The 26,514-nt window shown below is 46.1% G+C and overlaps 1 protein-coding gene across 4 annotated transcripts; it reads right to left on the bottom strand.

Moving 5' to 3' along the window:
• Nucleotides 1–157: 157 nt before the first annotated feature.
• On the bottom strand, nucleotides 158–26,494 carry LOC144170111 (uncharacterized). Of its 4 annotated transcripts, none has more exons than XM_077699684.1 (9): nucleotides 26,360–26,494; nucleotides 23,061–23,604; nucleotides 20,525–20,659; nucleotides 15,479–15,568; nucleotides 13,404–13,535; nucleotides 10,971–11,109; nucleotides 6,802–7,008; nucleotides 4,018–4,096; nucleotides 158–320 (listed from the first exon to the last, which is right to left on the bottom strand). In XM_077699684.1, the coding sequence occupies exons 2-9, from the start codon at nucleotides 23,598–23,600 to the stop codon at nucleotides 200–202; spliced, it is 1,443 nt and encodes a 480-aa protein (XP_077555810.1). In that variant the 5' UTR covers nucleotides 23,601–23,604; nucleotides 26,360–26,494; the 3' UTR covers nucleotides 158–199. The 4 variants fall into 4 exon arrangements, with proteins under 4 accessions (XP_077555810.1, XP_077555809.1, XP_077555811.1 ...); XM_077699683.1 differs by having other exon boundaries at nucleotides 26,248–26,440; XM_077699685.1 differs by lacking the exon at nucleotides 26,360–26,494 and adding an exon at nucleotides 25,925–26,055.
• Nucleotides 26,495–26,514: the final 20 nt, after the last annotated feature.

The raw sequence follows: 26,514 nt of genomic DNA on the forward strand, positions 1-26,514 counted from the left end.
TGATGGCGGTAGTAGTATGCCTCCAGCACCATAGGGAAAAAAAAAAAAAAGTGGAGGTGGGGAATCCTGGTCATGTGCTTCCCCAAGCCGTATATGTACACTCATGAACTTCGCTGCATCATCTGAGTCTTTTTCATCTCTCCATGCAACTGTGGGGTTATGAACATCCATACTCTTATTTTATTCAGCGTCTGTACAACTAAGTCGTGCAAAACATAGCCCACGAGTGGGACGACGGCTCCTGAGGCACGACCCACTGAACAGGCACGGAAGAGCCTCCCACATGGTCCGGAGGTACAAGGAACTGATCCCAGGAATTCCTACGGAAAAAAAGAGGAAAGCGAGAAATTAAGGGCTCTATTCTTAAACGGTGCGTAAGGGTTTCCTAACAGTTGGCGTTAGGAAACCCTTACGCACCGTCACGCACCGTCACTACGCATCCAGGCGTCACTAGTTACCTAAAGTATGATAAATGCTTAGCTCCAAGCGAAAAGTTGTGTGCATGCCAAAGCCTATTTTCATAATCATCACCACTGTCAGCATTGACAAAGAACGCTGACAATGACAATGCTTCATCATAATAATAAAATAAAAAGCATCATCACCATTTCATTTTAGCTTGGAACAGAAACATGGCTAGCTGCTCAACGGGCACGCATCTATATTTCCTATAGATGAATATACAAGGAACTCGCAGTAAGGTCTTCGACTGCCAAGCTTACACCACGGCTACACTGGCGTCTTGGATGTCTTCAAACCGAATGTCATTCGACTCAAATGCAAAGTTGTGCTGCTCCGCTGGGTTTTGAAATGTCATTTGGCTCAAATGACATTTGAGTCGAAAGGGCACCCCGAGACTTGTTTGGGGCTCTCGAATGCCATTTCTTGTGCACTTGCGCACAGCGGCCCAAGTCAGCATTAACAAACATATTACTGGCGTACTTAAAACAAACAAAATACCGTATTTACACGATTGTAAGTCGACTCGAATGTAGGTCGACCCCCACAAAATTGCATCTCTCAAAAAAAAAAAAAAAAATGCAAGCGCCGCCTAGAAAATCGTATCACAAAGAGAAGCTCTACCGTCAACCCACATGGCGTTTCTACCCTACCATCAATGATCGATGCTCCCACAAGAGCCGTGCGCTCGCGGTATGCGTGGTAGATGTTAAAAAAGAAAAGCTTTTGTAAAAGCACCCGGAAGAGCACACCCAGGAAGAGCACACCCGCGGTGAGATGTCAACCATCGAAGCAAGCGGCAGCGGCCACAGCCACGCGATAACAAAACAAACAACATGGCGACTGATGGAAGCGGCCGCGCGCGATTTACTAACCTCCCACCATCGCGTCGGCATTGCGCGGGCAACTTTCTCACGCCAGCGTCGACGCTTCCGCGCGCGCGGCAGCTTCTGCTGCTTTGAAGTTCTACCGTTCTACCTCGGTATGACGCGTGACAAGCGCGGCAGTGGGAGCAGCCTGACGACTTGCCTTAGCCGGCTGGCGCCGCCGATGTTTAGGCTTACCACGGTGGCGGATATTTGATTGGCGCTGTCCCTAACGCCGTTTTGGACCACATTATCAGCTCCTTTCATGCACAAACGTCTTCGTTTGTGCCTTCAGTGATATCTTAAAGAGCGGTTAAAAGAGGTCGCTGGAGCTACGCGCACCTCTTCGCGGCTGGTGGCGCCGCCATGTTGCCGCCGCCGATCGCGTAGCGCGCAGCATGCGGGTGAAATTCGCGGCAGCGTCAGCGCGGCACATTTCCGCGAGCAGAAAACGCCCCATGCGGTTCACACTGTAGACCATAACCACGGGAACGAGGGTGCAAAGCTGTCCCCACCTCGTAGCACCCCTGATTTCTCGTTTCTCTTGCCGCTACTAGCGGTAGACGGTTCGACTTCGATTCTAAGTCGACCCCCCAACATTGGATTGTCAAATTTGAAAAAAAGGGTCGACCTACAATCGTGTAAATACGGTATTTTTTATTTGTGGGTCTTTGTTTACTTTCCATTCAAATAAATCCCAGGGGTGAGACAGCTGAATCAGATTTGGGAGCAGTTTTTGGAGCAGTGAAATCTCGATTTTGGAGCAGAAGAACCTTGATTTGGAGCAGTTAACAACATTAAATAAGTCATCTTAGGAGCCTAAAAAAATCAAATTTTTGGCAACTCGAGGGGGGGGAGTGCACTTTTTAATCAGTTTTGAACATACATAACATAGTATCACAACGTACTAGCTGCACTACCTTATTACAAACTATTTTTAAATTCTTAAGCTTAGGTAGTGTGGAGCGCCGTTGAAAATATCAAATTGAAAAACTAAGCAATCGTAAGGCATTTTTATTCTCATGCGAATGCCGAAATTATTATTTTTGTAATCCAAGACTCAGCATTATGCACAAGGGTAGAGCCACGGCAAAGGTTGCGCAAAGCGAGGTGACATTCATGGCACCCCACCAGCTTTCCCATTTCAATTCCCAAGGTCCATTTCACTACGTTCGTAATTTGAGTAGCGTTGGTATGTTTAGCCACTTCTCTTTTAGGCATTAAATTTTACATCAGACAGATGAAGCATTATTACTAGTGTGCAATAATAGCCTGTCCCGCTATCGGACATTGCTTGAACATTTTCCGGCGATGTAGCCTGCGCCGCCCCTTCTGCAGTGTCGACTGTCCCATTACCGCCGCTCGGAAGGTCGCTGTCAAAGGCAGCAATAGCTCAGCGTTTTATAACACCGCAATGAGTCCAAAATTTCACTTCAAGCACACACCGCACCTCACACTCAATGCCATAACACGGCGAATTCGCGGGCACTGCATTGTTTTTGACGAACTCCGTCTTTTGAGGCGCACAACTTCCCCTAACAGACCAAACGAATAAATGTAAACCTAGCCTCCCCCATATTAAAAATCACGGTAGAAATCTGCGTGCTCTGCCTGAACTAGAGTGAACTAGCCTGAACCACGAGCAAGTGCTTCACCCGGCGGCCATGTTTTCCAATCTTCACCACACCAAGATGGCGGCGCGAGTAATGTTCCGCAGAAACAGCGCTTTGAAAATTGCAGTTTTTTCATCCACTTGAACAAGTAGTTTGTCGCCTCAGTAAACATTAGTATTTTTTCTACGGGACTTTGCATTGGTTTTCGGTGGGAAAACTTTAAAAACGCACAGAATATAACATGTGATACCTGACATTGTGACTTTCGGGAAAACTATTTCGGGGACAATTTTATGTGGGTTTTGTATTCAATGATCAATCACTTAAACCTTTACAAACAGCATCTCCTTGAGGGGGCTGGAAAATTATGCCGTCAGTAAGCATTTTTCCTCATTGACTACTGCCGCGGAAGCATTAAAATCCTTGACTCACAGACTGTTTTGGAGCAGTTTGGCGCAATTTTTGCAATTTTCAAGCTTTTGGAGCAGCCTGGCACAGGAAAAAACATTTGTATCAAAACTGCGCAATATGTGCAGCTGTCTCACCCCTGAAATCACGATATCAAGATGTAATGATTCCATACTCTCAGAACCAGTGCGAGCAAACGACGAACCAGTGTGGCCAGACAGCACAAAACATGCACCCAAAAGTATAAAGAATATCTTGATATTGCGAATCAGAATGAAGCGAAAACCTGGTCAAAGCTTGAGTTATTTATAATTTGATATAATTTCATGGCCAGAGACTGCTGCTAAATTTTATTGTTGCATTTTTATGTAAAAACAGAACTCCATGGTGGCAGCGCCACGCAGCACGGTGAGCGATTGTAAAGCTTTAAAATGCCATCGAAATTGTAGCGGCGCACGGCAGGTTCTAAAAGGCATTCGAAGAGTCTCATTTGAGTCTGATGACATTCGATTTGAAGTCATTCAAGATGCAAGTGTAGCGGGGTATTTATTATGTTTACCAAGCATTACAAAGTTTAGCACATAAAAAAAAAAAAAAGAATCTGTGCGAAATCAGTGTCCACACTGCAGTGTTTCAGCACAACGTAGCATGCGATATAAAAACCTACAAACCTGACCCACGCCAAGGATTCCATGCTTTCATGTGATGATGTGTACATTTTAAAAAACGGCTGCACTGCTGGATCGACCTCTGTGCAAAAGAAACAAAGTAAAAATGTTTAGGCCTATTAAACTTCGTGTGCTTGAAAGCTAGGGGGAAAAAAAAGAAAAAAAAAAATTCCCAATCGGGAAACAGTGGACAGCACTACCAGTAGTGGCACCTTAGCAATACCACAAATGAATACTTCAACATTTGGACATTTTGGTTTAGCTTTCGCTGAAAACAGTGCACTTCAAACATTTCAGTACAATATTAAAGGGGCTTTGCCAAAAGCAACTGTGTAAGTTGATTTTGCTTACCACCATATGGTGATGCCAAACTGCCTGTGGCAGAAATAACTTTATATTGTGTTAATCAATCAGAGGAGCTGATATTCTACAACCGTTGCAGCTACTATGCAGTTGCATTTGTCTGTGGAAAAAGTGCAGGAGAAGCTGCCATTCCCTGAGCAGCAATGGCTTAACAGGTCAATGGGCTTGGCCCTCAGCTGCCTCCACTTGCTATGTCAAAATTTAAGGATGTCTTCAATTCTGATTAGTTCTTGCTATTTAAAAAAAAATGAATAGAAGCAGCGGCATACAACTGGATACCAATGAAAAAGAGGGACGGGTCCTACAAAAATAGGGGGGGAGACTGTACAATACAATATGAATAGAAAGATGGGGATAAAAACAGAACAAACCACCAAACAGCCAGGATGTGGTGGGTGCATTCCACAAAATCTCTCAGTTCATAATTTAAAATGATGCTAAAGGCTAAATCACTTTTCATTATAACTGAAAGATCTCACACCCATCAAAGTGTTTCAGCTTTTGTTCACTGCCAAAGGATGCTTTGCTTGTTTGGAAATAATAAGAGGTGTCATTTCTGTCTCTTGTTTTCCCTTTTATTTTTCCATGACACAACACAGGACATCCCACATCACGAAGAGGAACCCCCTACAAAGTCGTTCAAGCCAATAATTCAAGCAAGAGAGGTGCGAAGGAAAGTTTGACATCCATTTCAATGCAGCCATATGGCTACAAAAGAAAGCTTTCTCAGAAACTTCGCAGTAGAAGAAAAATTCTTCCTGGTCCAGGATTAGAACACGGGACCACCACTTAACCGGAGTAGTCGCTCTACCAACTGAGCTAACCAGGAGACTAGCTGTTTGAAGCGCGAGAGCGAATTGATCAGCAACTCGAAGTGACGGACAGGTGTTAATCGAACAGATTTAGGGGAAATCCCCAAGGTGGAGTAAGTTTCTGCAAAGGAAGGTTTGACATCCACCTCAATGCAGCTGTACGGCTACAAAGAAAAGCTATACTGCTTTCTCGGAAACTTCTCAGAAACGGCTGCATTGAGTAGGATGTCAAACTTCCCTTTGCAGAAACTTACTCCACCTTGGAGATTTCCCCTAAATCTTGGGCAGCCTTCTTTGCAGTGAAAAGAAAGTAGTTTTTAACGAGTTTAGGGAATATAAAGGTGGAGTTTCCAGACAGTAGGTAGCTCTATATATATATATATATATACACACACACACACACAGTAGAACCCCCGCTTTTACGTTCCTCACTGTTGCGTTTTCCTGGCTGTTACATAGTGTGTCATCGGTCCCAGCATAGCTCCCATAGGATATAATGTACGGCGAACCCCGCTGTAACATCGCAACTGTGGGCCCGTTCCCGTATAATGCGTCGCAACCTGACTAGGGTGCTAGCCACCCTAATCTGACACTGCGAAGCGGCTTGGGCACCGCCATTTTGGCTTTTGATGAGTCTTGGCCAGGCTTTGTTACTGAACTGGTTACAAGAAGCCACAAGCGAGTTGCAGAGGCCGACACTAGGCCATCCATCGAAAGTGCCATCACAATCATCACTGAGCTTACAACAGAAGTTTCACTTCGGAACGCCTGAAGTGCGTGATGTTAGCGCCGCCACACTGTTGTAATGGTGCTGTGCAGCGTTTTTAGATTAGGTCAGTTGGCAAAGAGTGCGGCCTTCCAGTACCGCGGCACAGGCTAGTGCGGCCACCGAACAGGCGGTGGCGCAGCGGTAGCGTTGAGATCGGTCTCGGCGCGTCGTCTGCTGCTCCTTCCTTGCTACTCTCGGTGCTTTCTACACCACCCATACCGTCACTTGTGCCAGTCCTTCTACACTGCCCTTCTACACACTGTGCTTTCTACACCACCCATACAGATGGTCAGAACGGCGAGCGAGTGGTACAGGGATTTCACGATGCCTGATTTTGTTGCCGACCTTCACAAGTAGGGTGACGGCACGCGAGTAGTACAGTGATTTTACGACAACTAACATGACTTGATGCCCGTCTTACTTGCCCTTGGCAACACTAAATGTGCACATAAAAAATGCAAAAAAGACCGCTACATTTGGCAGAACCGGCAGAAACCAAGTTGGCAACAATGGAGCTCTAGATAGGGGGTGATTTAACGCCAGTTATATTCCGGCCTATTTTTGTGGCTTTCCACACTCTTACGTTTTCCCGGCTGTTACGTTTTAATTTCCCGGCCCGGTGAAAAATGTATTAGCGGGGTTCCACTGTAGTATGACCACTGCCACAAAGTTTCACATATAAGGGGCATAAAAAGGGGCATTTCAAGAAATTTGTTCATCACTGCAGCACATTTGTTCCGGCTGCCTACAACAGCATATACCACGCGAATTGTTACATTACTAGAAAACGATGTAAAATTTCCTGGCTAAGACTTCTGCCGAAGACAGGACGTGGGTGCGTACCTGTGTCGCCGAAGAGGCTCCTGAGCACGGCCTTCTGCTTGTTCTCAAGCTTGCTGCTCTCGTACTGCTCCTTCTGCTCCACTTCGAGCATGACCTTGAGTGCAGTCTCTTCCTTCAGGTAGTCGGACAGCTGGCCTTCCAGAAGGCTCTCAACTGATGCCATCCCTTTCTCAAAGCTTTCATCCGCTTCCGGGGCAACATACAGGCCTGCAAAGAAAGAAAACGACAAAATACACAAGTTTGGTTCATCAGAAAGACTGCATTTTCCGAATAACAATGATGCCAATTTTATCGCAAACTTCAAACAAATAATCGCGATATTAAAGAAAATAAAAGAAGCAGTGGCGACTCCCTGGCTACCTCCCGGCAATTTTTCTATGACGTCACGGAATCTTGCTTGTGCGATTGGCGGCTACTGACCAAACCCACTGCAAAGAAGTATGACTGGGTGACTGTAATGGGGCCTCTAGTTTCTTTTGATCGTATTACTTCAATGCGAATGTGCTGTTCGCACACTCATAACTGTGTTTTTAGCACGGGCCCATATACATCACTCCTTCCCATATTACCGTATCTACTCACGTAATGAACCCTCCCCCCACTTTTCTTCTTGAGAGTTTACTTTTTTTTTTCCAGATTGAATAAAAAATGCGGCGAGAATACGTTTTTATCTCAGCATGGTTGCTCATGCCGGAGACGATCGCAGTAACTTGATATCACGCTACAGTACGTGCAGAAATGCTAAAAACGCATTCCAACAACAACAACAAAAAAATCTCGACAGTAGTTGGACACGTGAGCGCAAATGCCGTGGCTCACAATTTAAAAAATGCGCGCTTGTAGAGCGCCACCCACTGTATGCAAAACAAACCTTCTTGTGCCATAGAAATGTTGCGGCGTGCGAACAAAGCACAAAACGTACTCCACACTCTTTCCCTGCTCTTTGCTGTTTCGGCTGGTTTTGGCGGCATGCGAACAAAGCACTAAACGTACTCCGCACTCCTCTGCTCTTGCTGTTCCGCGACATCGCCACTACGCTACATGGTTTTGTTGTTCAGCTGTGTTGCGACCTTTTTTTTTTTTTTTTGTGCTCCTGGTGCGCGCCGTACGATGGGCCAGTACATGAGCTACACAGCCGGATTTAAACTGAAGGTGGTGAAGCATGTATTGATGCACACGGAAACTGCTCAGCTGGGTGGCACTTCAGTGTTGACACAGTGCGTGTACACTACGGGTGGAAACGAGAGGTTTTTGGGCGGTGAACAGGGATTGCCGTGTGTTTCGGGGGCCCAAAGAAGGGAAGTTTCCCGGTGTCAGAAAATATATTTTGGAGTGCCTTGATGGCACGGAAGATGGTGTGCAGCGGGCCAACAACAAATGTGAAGCTGCAAGCGACTTCAGTGAGGAGGACAGCTCCATGACTAGCACGTTGGGAATAAAAAAGAAATTTGATTACATGATTACCTAGGCGTTTTTACGAAAATGGTAAGGCTCTAACAGCGCTTCTCTTAGCAACTTTATTCTATGAAGTTTCAGCTTTTAAAAATCTCTTGCAATTTTTTCCCGCATAATCAACCCCAAATTTATGCCGAATTTTCCAGAAAAAAAAAGTGGGTTCATTACGCAAGTAAATACAGTAGTCAGTGTGGCATGACATCTGAAAATTCTTAATATTTCTTGCATTTTTAGTTACAAAATGTCTTTTGTAGCTGGAATGGAGCTGAGTGAGTTACCAAAGGCTAGTTTGGTCAAACTGAGCAAAGATGCGCCTTGTCGTCATGGCCTCTTTCAGGGAAGCAAGATCCCCTGCCCTTTCATTCATAAAAGCAGCTCCTAGACGAGCCTTGGGACCTGAGAGACTAATTTATAGACTTGAGACTAATTTGTCCCGATAGTTGAGCTCGGAGGAAACTTTCTTGCACTTGCAGCAATCAAAAGTATTCGCATTTATCAAGGCAGCACGGAGGGAGGGGAGGGGGCAAATTAGGAGATCACGTCCATTTTAAGTCATGACAATGAATGGTCTGACAATGTTGTCTCACAAACTAGTGGCTACGATACTGGCTACATTGTCATGACGTTTAAGTCATGACAATTAATTTTCTGAAGAAAATTCTGAAAGTCTGAAATTCTGAAATTCTGAAAATTCTGAAAGTACACAGCAGATGCTTTCAGCGTGGCACTCAGAAGAAACTAAGGGAAGGAGAGGAACGGGAAATGTGTACATTAGAAAAAGAAGAGAATATAAACATAAAAATAATAATAACGGAACAAACACCACATGACTGACTTGCACATGATTCTACAACACACAAAAAAAAAAAAAAAAAAAAAAGCACTCTGGCTTTAGACACGTTTGGATTGTCGGGGTCCCCTGTCGTCGTCATCGTTTCATGTAGTAACACCGGAACACTAGTTTTCCAACGCCTCGCGCTAGAACGTAATGTGTACCAAAAGAACACAAGGGGACACTTGTTTTCTAACGCCTCATGCTAAAACCAGGGATGGGCAAATATTGTCAAATATTTGATTAAATTGCTCTCCATTCGTTATTCGCTTCGATCCGAATGCAGGTGTTCGATATTTTCACATTATTTGGCGCTCCTGAATAGGCAGACAATGCCAAGCTTTTCGGTAAAGCCTTTTGAGATGTCATCCCAGGCTTGTCGCAAGACCCCGCCAACATCATCAGTGCCACGTTGTTGCCTTGCCCAGAGGTTCGACGAGCTCTCGGCCGCCATCACACTTGCCGTTCAAAGGTGGCACTGAAATGACACTGCTGCTGACATAGTGGCACCAAGCTGGTGCACTTGTACTGCTGATTTGATACGGATTTAGCGGACCATTTACGCTTTGGCTGGCTACGGCCGCGGATACTAGTGGCTACAATACTCTTTTTTAGCGGAGCTTCTATAAAGCGCAAAAAACTCTGGAGCCAATTGCACGTCACTTTTCTATTTTAGTGACTACTAATTGCGCTTGAATATAAGTCTTGTAGTCTAAGTGGACCCATCAGTTTTGTATTTACATTTTTTCAGTATCTACTCAGAATTTAGTAAATTATAGTCCAGTAAATACGGTAGCTCACTGTGTGAGCTGTGACAGACAAGTGACAAGCTACTTGGGCACCCCTGTGCTCCCACTTTGTGGAAACCCTCTGGGGTGGTAGACAAACCATGGCATTCGGCTTTCCCCAGCACTCGCCCAGGTGGCACAAAAGTACCTTTCAATTCCTGCCACGCAGGAGCGGAGTGAGAGGCTGTTCTCAACAGCAGGAAATGTCGTCAGCAGCCGGCGGGAGCTGCTTCTCCCGGAGCATGTGGCCCAACTAGTATTTCTTCCCGAACACTTGTGAATACAGTAAAAGGAAGCTGTGCATGTGATTTCTGAATAAATACTCAACTGGTGACAGTTTCACAAAATGCTGTGCACACGTGAGTTCTAATTCTTAGTCGGGTCACAATTTGCTCATTTTTCTTTGTGTACTATTCGAACTATTCGATTTATTCAACCAAATCACTCTTCGCTTCGAACCTCAGATTCACTAATCGCCCACTACTAGCTAGAAAGATTCGTGCTTCAAAGACACGAGACTTACAGCAAAGCTGTATACCTCTGCCCCCAACGGTTTCATCTCTGTGGACAGCAACACCAAGGCACGAAGAATACACTTATACACTGCATGCTTCGTGCCTCCATAGGTTTCATGCTAGTGGAGGTGGCCCGGTTCTTTAATAGCTCGGACAAAAGTGCTGTAACAGTCAAAGATACTCAGATCAAGAGACTCAAGTGAATTGCAAAGGAGATGTATTTTCTGGATAGGACTTATACGATTGGTGGCAGGATAAAATAGTGAGGAGGAATGGCATTGTGAGGGGACATGAAAATTCATAAAAAGACGTGTTGAAAACATGCTTGCTCTGGAATAATTTCATGCCCTTTTCCTCATTTGTGGCAGTAAAAATAATCCATAGCGGTGAACACGGCGAAATTCAGCTCGCTGGATTACATTGTTCGCCTTCGCAAACACCTGTCTAGTAGGTGACTGCGGTGCTCCTACTTTACTACGGGACGCCGGTGTGGGCGATGGGGGCGCTCACATTGTGTAGCAGCGCGCCCTCCTTGGGTGTCGCACGCTCCCTATGGCGCAAGATAAGCTGCTTGCATACCTTTCTGTTGATAGGATTCCTTTCGCGCTGCACGCAGCTGTTTCAGGGCTTTCAGTTTCTCCAGGTAGTCCCTCGTACGATTAATCTTGAAACGAATTTCACTAAGGATGGAGTCTACTTCTTCCTTCATTTCTTCTTCCTGTGAGTGCGTAGAAACAACAAAGATAAGAATGAGAATGTACAATCACAGTACGCACACTTGGACAAATGTACATAAATAAAGCTACTATTCCGCCACTCCCACCACTGCAATGGCAGCTCCTTTGGCTTAGGTCTGTTCTTACGCTCTCTATCAGCCATCCGCCTCCCAAGATAAATTATTTTAAAAATACTGCTAATGATTTTGATTACCGTATTTACTCGCGTAATCCTCGCACTCGCGTAATCCTCGCACCCCTAATGTGAGCCACCAAAACTTGGATTTTTTGGTTCCTCGCATAATCCTCGCACCCCCAACTTTGCCACGGCGAAAGTTGCCTGCTTGCGAAACCCGCATGGTGCACGCGCTCTCCAACGCACGCCCTCCCCCGCCGCCTCTCCGTTCGGCGGAGAGCGCTGTGTATCCAAGGCCATCTAGGCACCCTAACAACCTGCATGGCTACTCCCTAACAGGCGCCCTAACACGCTACCACAGACGCTACTCACACTGTCCTTGAACCGGTTTCGCGTGCGCGCAACTAGACGGTGTTCGCGCAGCCCGCTGTCGTGTCGTCGTGTCGCCGTCGTGGTCCCGTCGTTGAGCAGCAGCAGTCAGTGAGTCACTCGCGTCAGTGGTGGATAGCTCGCTGCCATTTCGAGAACTTTTTGATCTCTTTGTTTTGTGCTTGGTGCCGCTCGGCATGGGGAAGAACGTCAGCTACACTGCCGCTTTCAAATGGAAAGCGATAGAGTACGCGATCGAACACGGGAACCGCGCCGCAGGCAGGCACTTCGGCGTCACAGACTTCAACGTGCGTTACTGGAGTAGGGCACGCACATGACGACGACGAGATAGGGCGCGCGCCAGAAAGCAAAGGCAGCAATTTCATGATCGCTGATCGACGGGAGACTTTTTATGTTGTAAATAATAAAATAAAAAGAAATAGCTGCTGTTGGCAAAACTGAGCTTACATATACAAAAAACGACCGCTACATTTAGCGGGATTGGCAGAAGGCAAATTGGCAACACTGTGCACCATATTTTTCTCCCCGCATAATTCTCGCACCCCTAACTTCGCATTGACTTTTCCGAAAAAAAAAGTGCGAGGATTATGCGAGTAAATACGGTACCCTCATTAGCTGCCTTATCCTGTGTCCAGCTAATGAACCACGGGTCAAGCTTCAGTTCTGCTTTACCCACTTGTGATGTAGCGCCGAAAAATAAAACTTTGCCAGGAGGTAGCAGCATCACCCCACGTGGATACGCCACCATTTGCATGCCGTGCTTTGTCAAGAAATGGCTCAAGTGTTCAGCACAGGCTATTTTTACGACACAGCTGTTCCTACTGCATTGTCAACACTGTGGTGTACCCTAGCTTATGGAGTGGCTCTGGTGTAGCCCACTCACTCAGTCAGCCTTTGTTAACACAGGACATCAGCAAAGAGGTCAAATGTTAACCCCAATAACTGCTGAAGTGAACTGTTGTCACAACACAGGAGATACACTGACCTGCTCAATGACAGTCAATATACCATTACAATGCACCATATTTGTGTGATAACAAGGCAGCCACAATGAAGAGGCGAACATGCAGTTGGCGAAACGACCCAAGAAGGCGAAATGACCCAGTAATTTCATTTGTTAATAGCCGTCTTCACCGTACACAGAGTTCAAACAATGTGCCGTGGCCTTATGACTTAGAGACAAATGCTAGAGACATGCCCTGAGGCCTACATGTGTAATTCAAGCACGCTAATTACAAATGTAGCAATGAGGCGAGTGGCAAGAAATGTTCCCAATAAATGTCATCTCTGCTTGCCGATGCGAACACAGGTATGTGCCGAGTCATATTAACAGAGAGGTGAAAAAGAAAAAAAATGATGATAATAATGAAAGGACACATTTGGCAGTTGGACACTAATGCATTCACAATAACTACACCGTAAGAAGTGCTTCGGTGCTGTAATTTCTTTTGTCATAAAAGCGCAGCAAAAAGCCGTGTCACTGACAAATCGTTCAATGCATACATTACAGCTTAAAAAAAAATGTTTGCAGTAAATCTCAGCTTCATTGCAAAGTGCACACTCCTAGGTATGTCTTTCAGGAGACCCAGAAAAAACAAAAACAAAAACAAAGCACAATTGGAGAAATTGTATTATCCAAACATACATGGAAATGCAGTCGTTGCAATAGGACCTAACTTTCCAATTACATGGAAAATGCATCAGCAAGAATACACTCGATGGGCTTGTAGGGTATGCTGTGTGGAGAGCTGTTCCCCCATGCCTCCTCACCTGCCTCTCCTGGTTTGCCTTGTCTAATATCTGCTGCCGGCACGCATTGATCTTGCTCTCAATTGCCGCTATATGCTTCTCATTCTCTTCGGATTCTTGCTTCCGCCGTACGCGCTGCCTCCTGAGCCGCTCCTAGATACGAGACGAGATGGGGAAGAAGTACCGTAAAACACACTGTGCAACATGAAGTGAGATATACCAACTTACACAAGGTAATCAGTAACCCTGTGTGGTGTTACTGACCCTGGTGGTGTTATAACCCTGGGTGGTGTTACCAATGGGAAGATTCTTCATCAGTCCAATAAGGCTATTGTAGCCTCTAAAATTTTCAATTCATTGGCAGCACGCCTGGTAAAAAATGACCAGGAAGGAGGTCCCTTAGTACCACACAATGGTAGCTACGGTTCCTCGACAACAAACGGCGTAGAAATACCCAGTTTAACAAAATGGGCTGTGTAACACGTGGGGAAAAAAAAAAAGAAGAAGAAGAAGAAGAAGAAGAAGAAGAAGGAAGCTCACACTAATGCGTAAGACTTGAAGGTAGCAAAGCTGTACGCAACAGTTGCGTTTTTCCTCTTTTTCGCCTCACAGCGTTGTTTCAGCCTAACCGCTGTACAAGGGACCACAGCTGGATGTCCGTCTTCCTCTATCGCACACAATTCTGTGCCGCACGTGGCCTCGTGGCCTCCCTTCGTGGAGCGTGCTAATCACTGCGGCGGCGGCCTCCTCGCCTTCCTCCACCACATCCCACGCACGTCTCCGTTCCCTCCTCGCCTATGTCTCCCCTGCTGCCTACTTCTCCCTGCCATCGGGCCGCTGCTCCCTGCCGGGCGCTTGCGGAAGGGGGTGTGGTTTGACCTCTAGCGCTCAAGGGCAAAACTGGTCACCCTGCAAAGACTGCCCGGGGTAGCGTAGTGTAGCTTGCGCTACAGAATATCACATTTTAAAGGGCCCATGATGACATTGTTCAATTTGAAAGAACTAGCTTTTGGTAATCACTCGGCCCTAGCCATGAAAGGTGTTTTTCTAGCTGACAAATATAAAAAAAAATATTGAATAACTTTAGCATATTCTGCTATGTGACGTCAGCAGAGATGCAATAGAAGAGGGAAACACTAAGAACATAATCAATTTAGCATTGAAGTCATACGATCAAACGAAACTAGAGGACCCACTAGAATTGCCCAATCATGTTTTTTGGCAGTGGCCTTGGTCATGAGACACCAATCACACAGACAAGATTCTGTGACATCATAAGGACCTCGTCAGAAAGTGTCAGGGGAGTCAGCAATGCTTTATCTACTTTCTTTGATATCTATATTTTTTTTTAAGTTTGGGATAAAATTGGTAGCACTGTTGTAAGGATAAAGCCGTATCTTAAATGACGCAAACTTGTATTTACCCCTCAGGGCCTTTTTAATAAAACTTGATTGATTGATTGATTGTAGGGTTTAACGCGCCGACGCAACACAGGCGATGAGGCGCGCCGTAGTGGAGGGCTCCGGATTAATTTTGACCACCTGGGGATCTTTATCGTGCGCCGAAATCTCGTACACACGGGCGTTTTTGCTTTTCGCCTCCATCAGAAAAGCGACCGCCGCGGCCGGGAATCGAACCCGCGACCTCGTGCTCAGCAGCGCAACGCCTTAGCCACTGAGCCACCGCGGCGGGTTTTTTAATAAAACTTAGCTCAAGGCTTAGCGATGGTCAGACACATTGAGTGTTCACTCTACTTGCTCTTTATTCTTAATCATCTTAGCTTATTGATCTGTACACCCGTCCCAATGCTCTTTTCTGCCAATCAGGAGCAACAGTATTGGTGGTTGCTTACCTTACAAGTGCGAGTCTAGAAGATAAGAGTTAGTCCTTCCCCCCTTGCTTATAACAGCACTAAGCTGCTAAGACAAGAAACAAACACAGTCCACAACATAGCAGGCTCTCACTAATAAAGCAATAAAGCTGACTACACAGCACTACGCTATTCAACATTTTGGAAATGTTCACGCACTATTTAGGTATACTTGCAGTGCAAATCATTCTCAGGCCGATAAAAGCAGGCTGATACAAGCACGTACCCTTTTCTTTCGTCGCCGTTCAACTGTAGTCAGTAGTCGAGGCAGTAGATCACTCTTGGACAGCTCTTCGCAGCCTGACTTCAGCTTTTTCTGAGAAGAAGAAAAAATGCGTGACAAAGCTTAATAAACCCAGAACTACCATTTGCTCTAGTGGCTTAACAGAGTAGACATGAAATCCTTTTGTTGAATAAGTAAAACTTGACAGCTGCTGCATTCTCAGTGAATTCAACACCACACATAACTTACCTAACCATTTTTCAAAGCAGGAATAAATGAAAAGTCTTTCCCGTGTAAATGAAAAGATTGCCCCTTCTCTGTGGACATTTTCAGTGAACCACCAACCAACTGACACAAGCAGTTCAGTACATCTTTTTCAGTGGCCTTGTGCATTTCTCAAGGTAGAGAGACCTATCAGGTGACAGAGACAGAACACCATTAGGCCCCAAACGTAAATTATCCTTTAAGGTAGACAGCCATCTCACTGGCTTCCGCATGCTTCAGTCCACAAGCTGCATTTATACCACACTGCCTCGGCCCTAGCTATGTGGTTACTTTCGCAGTCATATGTGAAGCCCCATTTGAAGCAGTACACGTATTCGAATGCTAGGCATATATCCCATGGAGCTGTGTGGGGAGAAGGGGGTCTTGGCACGGTAACTCTGACGCCACAGCAAAAGGACTGCAGTGCCCCCAAATGGACATGAATGCTGTCTATGTCTACCGTGCTGTCTGTTCAGTATGCACGCTCTGAAGAAAACAGACCACCACACTCTACTGCTTTCTTCTACGACCACAATCTATGGTGCAACGTTACTAGAATAGCTTCAGTTGTCAAGCTCCCCACCTGTGCCCTTACTGCCGGTGCCTCCACTCCTTTGCCCGACGCCAGATGGCGGCACCGCTCCATCCAGTTCCACAGCAGATGCCCTGCCGCAATCGGCCGCAGCCTAAATCCCGTGCAGACGGATTGCTTGTGGGCGTTTCACACAGTTTCATGTCTGTCTGCTGGCGTTTTACACTGAATAATTTGTGATAAAAGACAAAACCGATATCAACATACAGCGGCCTGCTATGTTTCCTCGCCTTTTACTATTTTACTTCGAGACTGGGTCTCTGCCGCTGTTTCAGGAATACACACTTACCCTTAAATAAAATTTGATGATGCGTGCATACGTTTGTGAAAGTGCCAGAAGCACCCAACAAAGTGCTTAAACCATCCTTCATGCTTTTCAGGCTGGTATCGTGTGCCCGTGAGGAAAACGCAGGTGTGTCCCCTGCAGTCGTTCTCCTGTTTTTGTCGCTACCAATCGGGGCTAATGCACCCCTGAGAAGTCGCAGCACAATTTCTTCGCCCTGTTTTTTTTTTTTATGTAGAGCTTATATGGCTAGAACTCCGAAGACCCTAGGTGACTTTGAAGCACGAGGTGCTCATGGCGTGATGAACTGAAAAAAGAATGTCCTGGTCATGGAGCAAGAATTATTGAGGAGGCGCAATAGGGCTTGCTCCGGCAACGCGATAAAGTCACGGTTCCGGGCACAGCACCGACGCGCCGTCTGTTGCAAGGCGCCAAAGGAAAAACGTGCGCGGCGCGCTTTCCGAAATGGCTCGCTTGTTCAAGGTCAGTCAGTGCATAGCCAGCTGCCGTCATGGTCAGACAACGCCGACGAATCCCTCATGCAACTGGACTTTCATTGGACTTGGTTTGCTTCAGAAGAAATCTTCATGTTTCAAACATCGTTGCCATTAGATGAAGGCGCTTTGATTTTTTTAGAACGCGAAACCTACACTAAAAAAACATGGGGTTGAGAATCTAGGTTCCAGTTCCAGTGAATGATAGTTCTTATCCTCTATGCCATTAGTTCATATTTAGACTGTCCCAACCTCCCCGCCTTGCCTGTGCAACATGAAAAGCACATGAAAATCTGAAAAGCCCGCGAGAGGCGAGAGCAGGGAGTGACTCGTGGCGAGAAGGCGGTGTCGGCAGACGTCGTCTGCTCCGGGATTCCTTCTAGTCCTGCGTCTCAAGGGCGGTACGGCTTGTAACTAGGACAATATTTATTAATAACTGCTGCTAAAATGTCCAGCACTTCTGTTTATTTATTTTACAGAAAGAAATCCGGCAATTTTCACAGTTTATTCGATGATATTACGATTTTTGTGCGTCGCGTCCGTAGAAGAACATGTAAAATATGGCAACGTGCTTGACGCGTCATCTATTGCACTGTTCCGCAAGCTGCATTTCCTCCTCTCCAGGGAGTGACATTAGCGCGCCGTGCGCCCACGCTGTCCCAGCCCAGTGGATTCCCCTCCTCGAATACTTCTTTCTCCGTGGTCCTGGTGTGTCTGGTATTAGAACACTGTCGCCACCAAAGTCGCATGCCATTCAAAGCATGATTTCGACAGCAAGCATATAACGTCTCATCATTTGACTATGCACCTGGTGCACTTTCAAGATCTAAACATGACTTAGACCTTAAGCTTGTAAGTCTCATCACTTGCATATATGCCCTTTCAGCAGACTAGTTAATAGCCACTATTTTCAAGATCAGTAGTCAAAATTAAACTGTGTGCATATATGTATGTCTTTCACAGAAATTACAGCCGTGCATGCTCGTACCCTTCCACTACACTCTGTATCACACCCATGTCACGTGCTAAAAAACTTCGGGACAGTTATCAGTTAGCTAGCAAGAACACATTTATGATTCACAAAAATGTGAATCAACAAATGTTTTAGTCAAGGAAATAAAGTAAACAAGTGTATGGTCCACATATATAGCTGAGACCGCAAGCCCAAGCCCAACTCGGGCCCGTAACAACTAGCGGGGGCCAGGTGTCCATAAGTGAGCCGGGTGTCCATAAGAAAAAGTTTTAACAAATCACCTTAAAGACGAACCTCTGACCTCGGTCTTCTGAAGGAAAAAATACTCTCCATGACCTCTTCCCCTAAACTATGAGGGGAGCCGTGTTGTGGAAAGGTGAAAGATAGAAAGAAAATGGGAAAGAAGAAAGTTCGAAAAAAATGGAACGCACGAAGTGTACGTCGGCCTTGGTTTAGTGTTGCTGTTGGGTAATTTTTGATAAAAAGGGAAGTAACTGTAACTTTGTTAGTTACTGCATAAAAAAGTAACAGTGTTACAGTTACAAGTTACTGCCCAAGACTGGATGAAATGGTATCGGATATTTCTTGCACACACTGTCCTTATTGGTGATCTTCGCTAGAGCACTGCACGGACCAGGGCCGGCCCGAAAGCCCGGGCCCGAAGTCGATTATCGGCGGGCCCGGGCCGGGCCCGGGCTCAGTGCCTCGGGCCCGGGCTGGGCTCGGGCTCAGTGCCGCGGGCCCGGGCCGGGCTCGGGCTTGACGCCACGGGCCCGGGCCGGGCTCGGGCTTGAATTCATAGGCCCGGCCGTTAATAGTTCAGACGTGAAGTGTACAAAAGAGCATAAAATTGAATATTCTGAGTATACTTTTACGCGCTTCTTGGTGTTAGTTGTACACATTGTTTTAAAAACGTGTTTTGCTAGGGCTGATAGTCACTATACTGTAACTTTAATGGCATTTCATGTACTGCATCAAGATTTTATATTTCGGTGTTGTAACATATCAAAGATACGGTTACAAGGAATGCCCTAGAGGAATTAATTAAGTCACCCTGGAGCCGTGCACCTATGTCGAACCAATCTAAATGCGGCTGCCGTGGCTGGAAATCAAACTCGCGAGCTAGAGAAGCGCCACCGCCTAACAACCACTCCAGGGAAAATATTTCAACGCACGCACATACTCGTGGATTCAAATGGAAGCAAGAAATTTCATTAATACCAACTTGTGACCGAAACAACCACATGAAGTTGCCAAGAGAATGGTCATCGAAGGTGATGGTGTCTGTCGTGTAAGAATACGAGCTATTATTACGCCCATGTGGCGTGAACTGCAGATGGTGTGAGCTAAACTACGTGTACTTTTCAACCCTTTTTTTGCGTTACAATTCAGGGCGTGCTTGTACAGTCTAGATGCTCCGTCTGATTTCCCTCTACGGAGACACTCGACCAAATATAATAAACTAATTTTCTTCAACGTCTAAAACCAGGCCTGGTCACACACATGCGGGCCCTCCGTAGGCTAAAAAAAAAGACCGTGCCCGGGCTGGGCGTTGGCTTGAGACGATGGGCCCGGGCCGGGCCTGGGATTGAGACGACGGGCCCGGGCCGGGCCTGGGCTTGAGATGATGGGCCCGGGCCGGGCCCGGGCTAGGCTCACTTATGAATTCCCGGGCCCGGGCCGGGCCCGGGCTCGGTGTTACGGGCCCGGGTCGGGCCCGGGCTCGGTGTTACGGGCCCGGGTCGGGCTTCACAAAGCGGGCTCGGGCCGGGCTCGGGCCTTAAAATCAGGCCCGTGCAGTGCTCTAATCTTCGCAAACCTCAACAATGACACTTGCAAGTGCTTGCAATTCAACTGAAACTTGTTTCTTGTTTATACAATTCAAATCACTTTTTTCTGTGTTCAGGGGGAAAACAGTTCTAGACACAAACTATTACCAACGAGGAGTCAGTTTCTGAAGACTTCTGCTGTTAGCATTCGCACAGCAATTCCTTTACTGGTCTGGTTAATAATAGGCAGACCTCTGTGGACTAGACGCATTACATAGTGCACATTGTTTGTAATAGGCGCACATTTATTTGTTACTCAAGTACTCATTTCAAATGAGCCATTATAAGCACAGTTTCCAGAATTTCTAGGCCTCCCTCTGTGGACATGAGGTTTCACAATCAAATTATGGGGGCTTATCACACTGAACCTGGGCTATGAGGCGTGCTGCATGGACGGCTCCGGATTAATTCCGACCACCTGGAGATCTTTAACGTGCGTTGAAATCTCTACACAAGCATTTTCCCTTTTCGCTTCTATCTGAAAAGCGGCCACCACAGCTGGGATCGAGCCCATGTCCTTGGTCTGCAGACACTAGGCTTACTACTCACATTTTTGCCAATACATTTGTTCCATATCATAGCGCAGAGCTTCCAAAGTGTGACAAAACACATACCTGGTGCAGTTCCACATGTTGCATGAGGGCAGACCACTGCTCATCATCCTCAACGTGGAAGAGCTTTTCGGCCAAGGATTCAAGTTGCTTCAACGTCTCCAGAGCTTCCAGGGCGTCTCGGAGGATAGCCAGTGGCTAGAAGAGGTATCACGCAACCATTATCCAGAAGAAGGAATTCAAGGGAGCTGAAGATTAGCAGGCAATACAAGAACTTTCAGACAACTGAGAAAAGGCAGAATCATAAGTTAACTGTAAGGCGCGTCATATAGCTGTAGTCCGTTTTTAATAATATGACTATTCTGACAAAGGCCTATTGGAGCACTGGGCTAATCCTTAGTCGCACTGCTTTTTTTATGTTGTCTTTAGAAGTTTCTGGGCTTTTGCTGGGACTGATCATGTAACAAAAAGCAAAATGACTCACAACAGTGGTCAGTAACGATTTTTGCACAGGGAAGCGTAGTGTCCGCATGTTGAAGTGGCAGCTAACTGTGTATGCAGCATACTGCCTATGTGCGGTAAGCAGATTTGTGTGCTTCGATTCGAAATAACTTCCATTTAACCAATACAATGAGTTTTAGCTTAAAAGTATTGGGCAATTTTTTTCATTGGATTGCATGTAAAATTTCCGCGCCCAGCACATCACTTCTAATTACCCGAAAATCCCAGTTTAATGACTACAAATTACCAAGAGTCGACTGTAGTACAATAATGTGCAGCTATGTGATAAAGCAGTAGGCACTGTCTGCTGGTGTTTGGAGAAAACATTATGCTTACTACCGAAAACAAAAACAATTTGTTTTAGGACAACATCACTATCTCTTGAAAGCGTAGGAGGACGTCAAAAACAGAGCATCAACACCAACTACGAAGGGAAGATTCAACATGCACCTGAAATGCAGCGGCAATGGCATATTTTGCCCTCACAGAAATTTACACACTGAATGGTGGTTGCGTGAGCAGCCCATCTAATGCACACTCAGCTACAGAAGGGAAGATAATTCTTATGGTTTAAAGGAGCTATGAAGACAAAATACAAGTTTGGTTCATTAGAAAGGCTGCTCTGTCCTGATAAAAATGACACCGATTTCATCTCAAACTTCCAAAAAATAACGAAGATATTAAAGAGAACGTGTGGAGCTGTGGTGACTCGCTAGCCAGTTTTCGGCAACTTTTCTACGACGCCACAGAATCTTGTTTGGGCGATTGACGGCGGTCGAACTAATCAATCGCCAGGACACATGACTGGACGATTGTAGTGGGGCCGCTGGTTCCGTTTGATAAAATCACTTGAATGCTAACGTGCACCCAACCCACTGAAAATTATGCTTTTAGTGCTGGCCCATATGACGTCACTCGCGCCGATAACCCATCACTGTGGCGCGAAATTTGAAAGTCCTTAAGTATTTCTTGCGTTTTCATCGGTTAAAAAACGTCTTTCATGGACAGAATGAAGCTGAGTGAGGTACTAAAGTCTAACTTTTTAAAGTTAAACAAAGTTGTATTTTCTCTTTATGGGCCCTTTAAGTCATATCAATTCTTTTCAGCAAGTGGTGTATAGGAGCTATGCGTTTCGAAAATATTGACTTTATTGTGCACTTAGTGTGTCTAGTTTTAATAAGACAGCCCTATGCTGCTATTATGACGAAACCATCACTAGTCTAAAGGATATTGCAGTTTAAGCAACAGCCTTCAAGCAATTCTTTGCTAAACAGCAATTATCACGCAGTTCCCATTTCTTAGAACTGACTGCACTTCTTACACTGCCCTAATGCATACTGTGTTACCTTCACTAGTAATAAGCAGGTTTCTGTCACATGCGGCGCCATTATAAGTTGGGAGCCCAACTAATTTCGTGCATGTATGTGTACGCTACACATAGACTAATAAATCAATGCCATTTTAGAATTAAAAATCCCATGCTCAGTAATACTCCGGCTATACTAGGGTTCGAATGTCGCTTAAACTAAATGGCATTTGACTCAAAGGGGTTCTTCGAATGCCATTCAGAATCTGCCTTGATCCACTACAATTTCGATGGCATTTGAAAGCTTTAATAATCGCTCGCCATGCTGCATGGCGCTGCCGCTGTCGAGTTCTGTTTTTACACAATAATGCAACAATAAAATCTAGAGGCAATCTTTGGCATTAAAATGATATCAAATTATCAATACGCAAGTTTTGACATGGTCACACTGGTTTGTCGCTTGCTCGCACTGGTGCTGGGAGTACAGAATTAATACAAATTGATATCACGATTTAAGTGAACGAGGAGTAAACCAAATCCCATAGTTAGAATATTTTGTTTGTTTTAAGTATGCCAGTAACGTATTTGTTTATGCCGACTTGGAACACTGTGCGCGAGAGTACTAGAAATGGCATTCGAGAGCCCAAATGCCTCTCTGGGTTCTCATTTGGCTCGAATGTCATTTGAGCCGAATGGCGTTTCAAAACCCAGTGAAGCAGCACAACTTCGCATTTGAGTCAAATGACATTCGGACGCTAGTGTAGCAGGGGTATAACACAGTCCTCTACTTACCGATACACCTAATTTTGCACTCGATGCACCACCTTTCTTGGCAGAACTCAACTGTAAGCTCCTTTCGTATGCTTGGACTTTGTCTTGCAGCCACGGTGGTAGATTTCTCAGCTTCTTACTATCACCTAGCTCTTCATCTCCAGGTTTGCCATCTGTGGTAGTTACTCTTTGAGGCTGCGTGAAGACGTGTTGTCCTGTCCATGACGGCGCACTAGCAGTGTTCTGGTTGACATGAAGATGACTTTGGTGCTGCAATTGAGGCACCACAGGCACATTTGGAGCAGTCACTGGAACATTTGGAGGCACCACCGACACATTTGGAGGTGTCACAGGAACATTAGGAGGCTGGAAGAATGCTGGTGGCGTAGGCATGTTGCAAGACGCGGCATAGCCTGGAGGTGGCACAGACGGGTTGTGAAACGGTTGGGGCCATGTCTGGTACCCTTGGTTAGGTAGTCCAGGGGGAGGGCCGTGTTGAAAGGCAACTTGACTGTTAGGAGGAACTGGTGGCGGTGGCTGGTACGGATTCCAAAACGACATTGTCCTGCAAAAAGCATGTCAAAAGACTGTTTAGGTGTTATTCAGATGATTAGCCAGTCAACACTGGTAACGCCATTTCGAAGTTCGGGTAGCGATCGGGTTACTTCCAGGTTCAATTTCTTGCGTTTTCCGTAGTTCCGTTGATTGACACGTGAGGTGGCGTCATGGTTAAAATATTCGCTGTGTCTAAAGGTACGTCGGACGTACCCGCAAAATTTCTTAAAGATACGTCGGACGTACCCGCAAAATTTCTTAAAGATACGTCGGACGTACCCGCAAGATTTCTTAAAGATACGTCGGACGTACAGGGCCCAGAGTGGCTCGAAAGCGGCGTTGCTCAAAACTTGCGTGGTTATCTCGAACCATCGACGGCGAAACCATCACACGTTTGCTGTATATATGCCAAGAATCTGATGCCTAACCTGACGCAGAATGTATTTTTTTCCCTCGTGTTCTCTAGTTGGACCTTATTTGAAGGGACGGTACGTTAGAGCCTTCGCTGAGGTCAGAGATCGAATGCGGACCACTACGGGTTCTCGCAAAAGGGAAACAAAATCATGTGCGACGCGAGTATCTTTCTTTTTTTCTCTCTCATATGTTTCTCGTTCGGCGTCAACGCGCGGGCCCGCAGGAGGCCGGCGAAGTCGCGCGCCAGTTGCTGCGTTGGCAGGCGTTGCTGGACACCTATGCCATCCTGTTGTAGTCGTTTATGAGCAGTTATTGTCGCTTCTTGAACTGCAATTATCAAGACTTTAGCTTTAGCAAGAAAAAAAAATCACTTGGCGTCTTTACTTATTGCTATAGTCTGTTGGCGGGTAAATATTAAAATGCTGCGAAATGTATCTTGAGCCATCACGGTCAAATCTAGCGTCACTAAATAAACAAAATAAGATAGAATGATAAACGAAGACGCACCTCGAACAACTGCTTTACTTGCTACTTGATTTAACCTTCATGTTGCGTACCGACTGCACGTTCGTGAATTCAAATTGTAAGCAAAACAAATTGCAGCGCTGCCTTGATACTGAGGTTACCGTCGAACGTCATTTGTTGGTTGAAAGGCAAGGTACTCTGGCACCCTGTCTGTACCCTGTAACAAACAGCTGATCAAACCCTCGCCACAAAAAAAAAAAAAAAAAGAAAGAGGGGTTTTGTTAGGATTCGAACCACAGTCTTTCAAAACAGTAGGCCGGATCTCGACCGCACGACCACAGCAGGAGACGAAGAGCCTCGAAGAATTTGGTGTACCAACTGAGGCTTCCCACAAAGAATGTCGTGTGTGTGCTTTCTTTTGGTCGTATTTGAGAGCTTGGAGCAGTGGTAACGCTTGCTTCTTGCGCACCGATCTTGGAGCCGAGGACAATAATGCTAGTGCTACAAGCAATGTAACCACAGCTCCCTTATTTGAGCCAACAAAAGCTATCGCACATCCCCGGTCTCACCTGCGCAAGCCACGGGAGCTACGAATGGAATGGAATGCGCCAGAATTCTGGCGTTGATAACGCTTGCTCGTCACGCACCGATCTTGCTGACAAGCCACATTATGCTAATACTGGATGTGATGTAATCAGAGCTCCCTCATTTAACTCGCACAAAGCTATCGCAGATCCCCGATATCCCCGATGAAAGCCGAACAAGCTACAAATGGATGAGCGCTTGGGAATAGAAATAGCTTGCAATTTGTCTCAAGGCAACCGATTACCGTAAGTTAAAAAGAAATTGATTGTTTTCTGCTGAAAGGAACGACCCCAAACCACGCGAAGACGGACGCTGCCGCTCGATTTCCGATGCTCTATCGCGCTGCGTCGACGCCGATATCTGGCGAGCGTAGACATCGGCGTCGCTCCAGTTTCAGCTCGCGTCGCCGTGCATTTCTGGCGACGCGACGTCGGCGCGAGAAAACGCTGAACGTACGCTGCATGTTTGGGCTGAGTGAAACCGAATACACCGACGTACTTAACAAAGTTTCGCGGATACGTCCGAAGTATCTTACGTCCGACGTATCTTTAAGAAATCTTGCGGGTACGTCCGACGTATCTTTAAGAAATTTTGCGGGTACGTCCGACGTACCTTTAGACACAGCGTAAAATATTAAGACAGTTGCGACAAGTCTGAACGGTGCATTAAACTGTTGTAAACCCCACCCGTCTCTAAACGGTGCCGGCTGCATAGCAAATACGCACGCGCAGCTCTGATGTTTCGGGGCACAAGAACTTGTCACAGCCCTAGAGTGTACTCCCCAAAACATACACAATTTCGGGAGGTCAGATGCCCGCTACCAAAGCGCTTACAACCGAACAACTACATATAACAGAGCTACTAACGTCTTGTCAGGCGCTTCTCTTCAAATTAGCGGCAACGGCTACTGAGTGCAATGGGCACAGCCTCCAACCAGCATGACTTTCCACCTAACCGATACGGTTGCACTGTTTGCACGCTTGCAAGGCTGCGAAGCACTTATGGCGCGTATTTTAAGCAGGGTTTCAACCAACGCCGTTTTCGCCATGGCGCGTGGGTTTTCGATTAGTCAGTTTCTGAGCCTACCACAACAGGAATACACGTGGTATTTGCTGAGGTTTCTAAACGTCAAGGTTCCTTAACGCGTTGATTAATGACCTGCGACAGTAAAATATGACGAGAATACTACCGTTTTATCCGTTGTTCCCTTATCACTCCTCTTTCTTTGCCGCTGTTTGACGTACCACAAATTGCAACCTACATTTAAACAACCATATGTTAATTATAATAGAAACTCGGACCGTAAGCACTGCGACAGAACTTGCGGAAACACAGTAAGTCCGGCCTGCCCGTCGCAACGAAGCAACGAAGGATTTCGTGACGCTGGGATGCTGGCGCCACTGGCGCGCCGGCGCGCTGGCTACGCTCATCTCGTGCTTCGCTGGATTGGCTTCGC

This window comes from Haemaphysalis longicornis, unplaced genomic scaffold, assembly GCF_048455015.1.
Source record: "Haemaphysalis longicornis isolate Haplotype H1 unplaced genomic scaffold, Haemaphysalis longicornis Haplotype H1 scaffold_2, whole genome shotgun sequence".
Lineage (NCBI taxonomy): Eukaryota > Metazoa > Arthropoda > Arachnida > Ixodida > Ixodidae > Haemaphysalis > Haemaphysalis longicornis.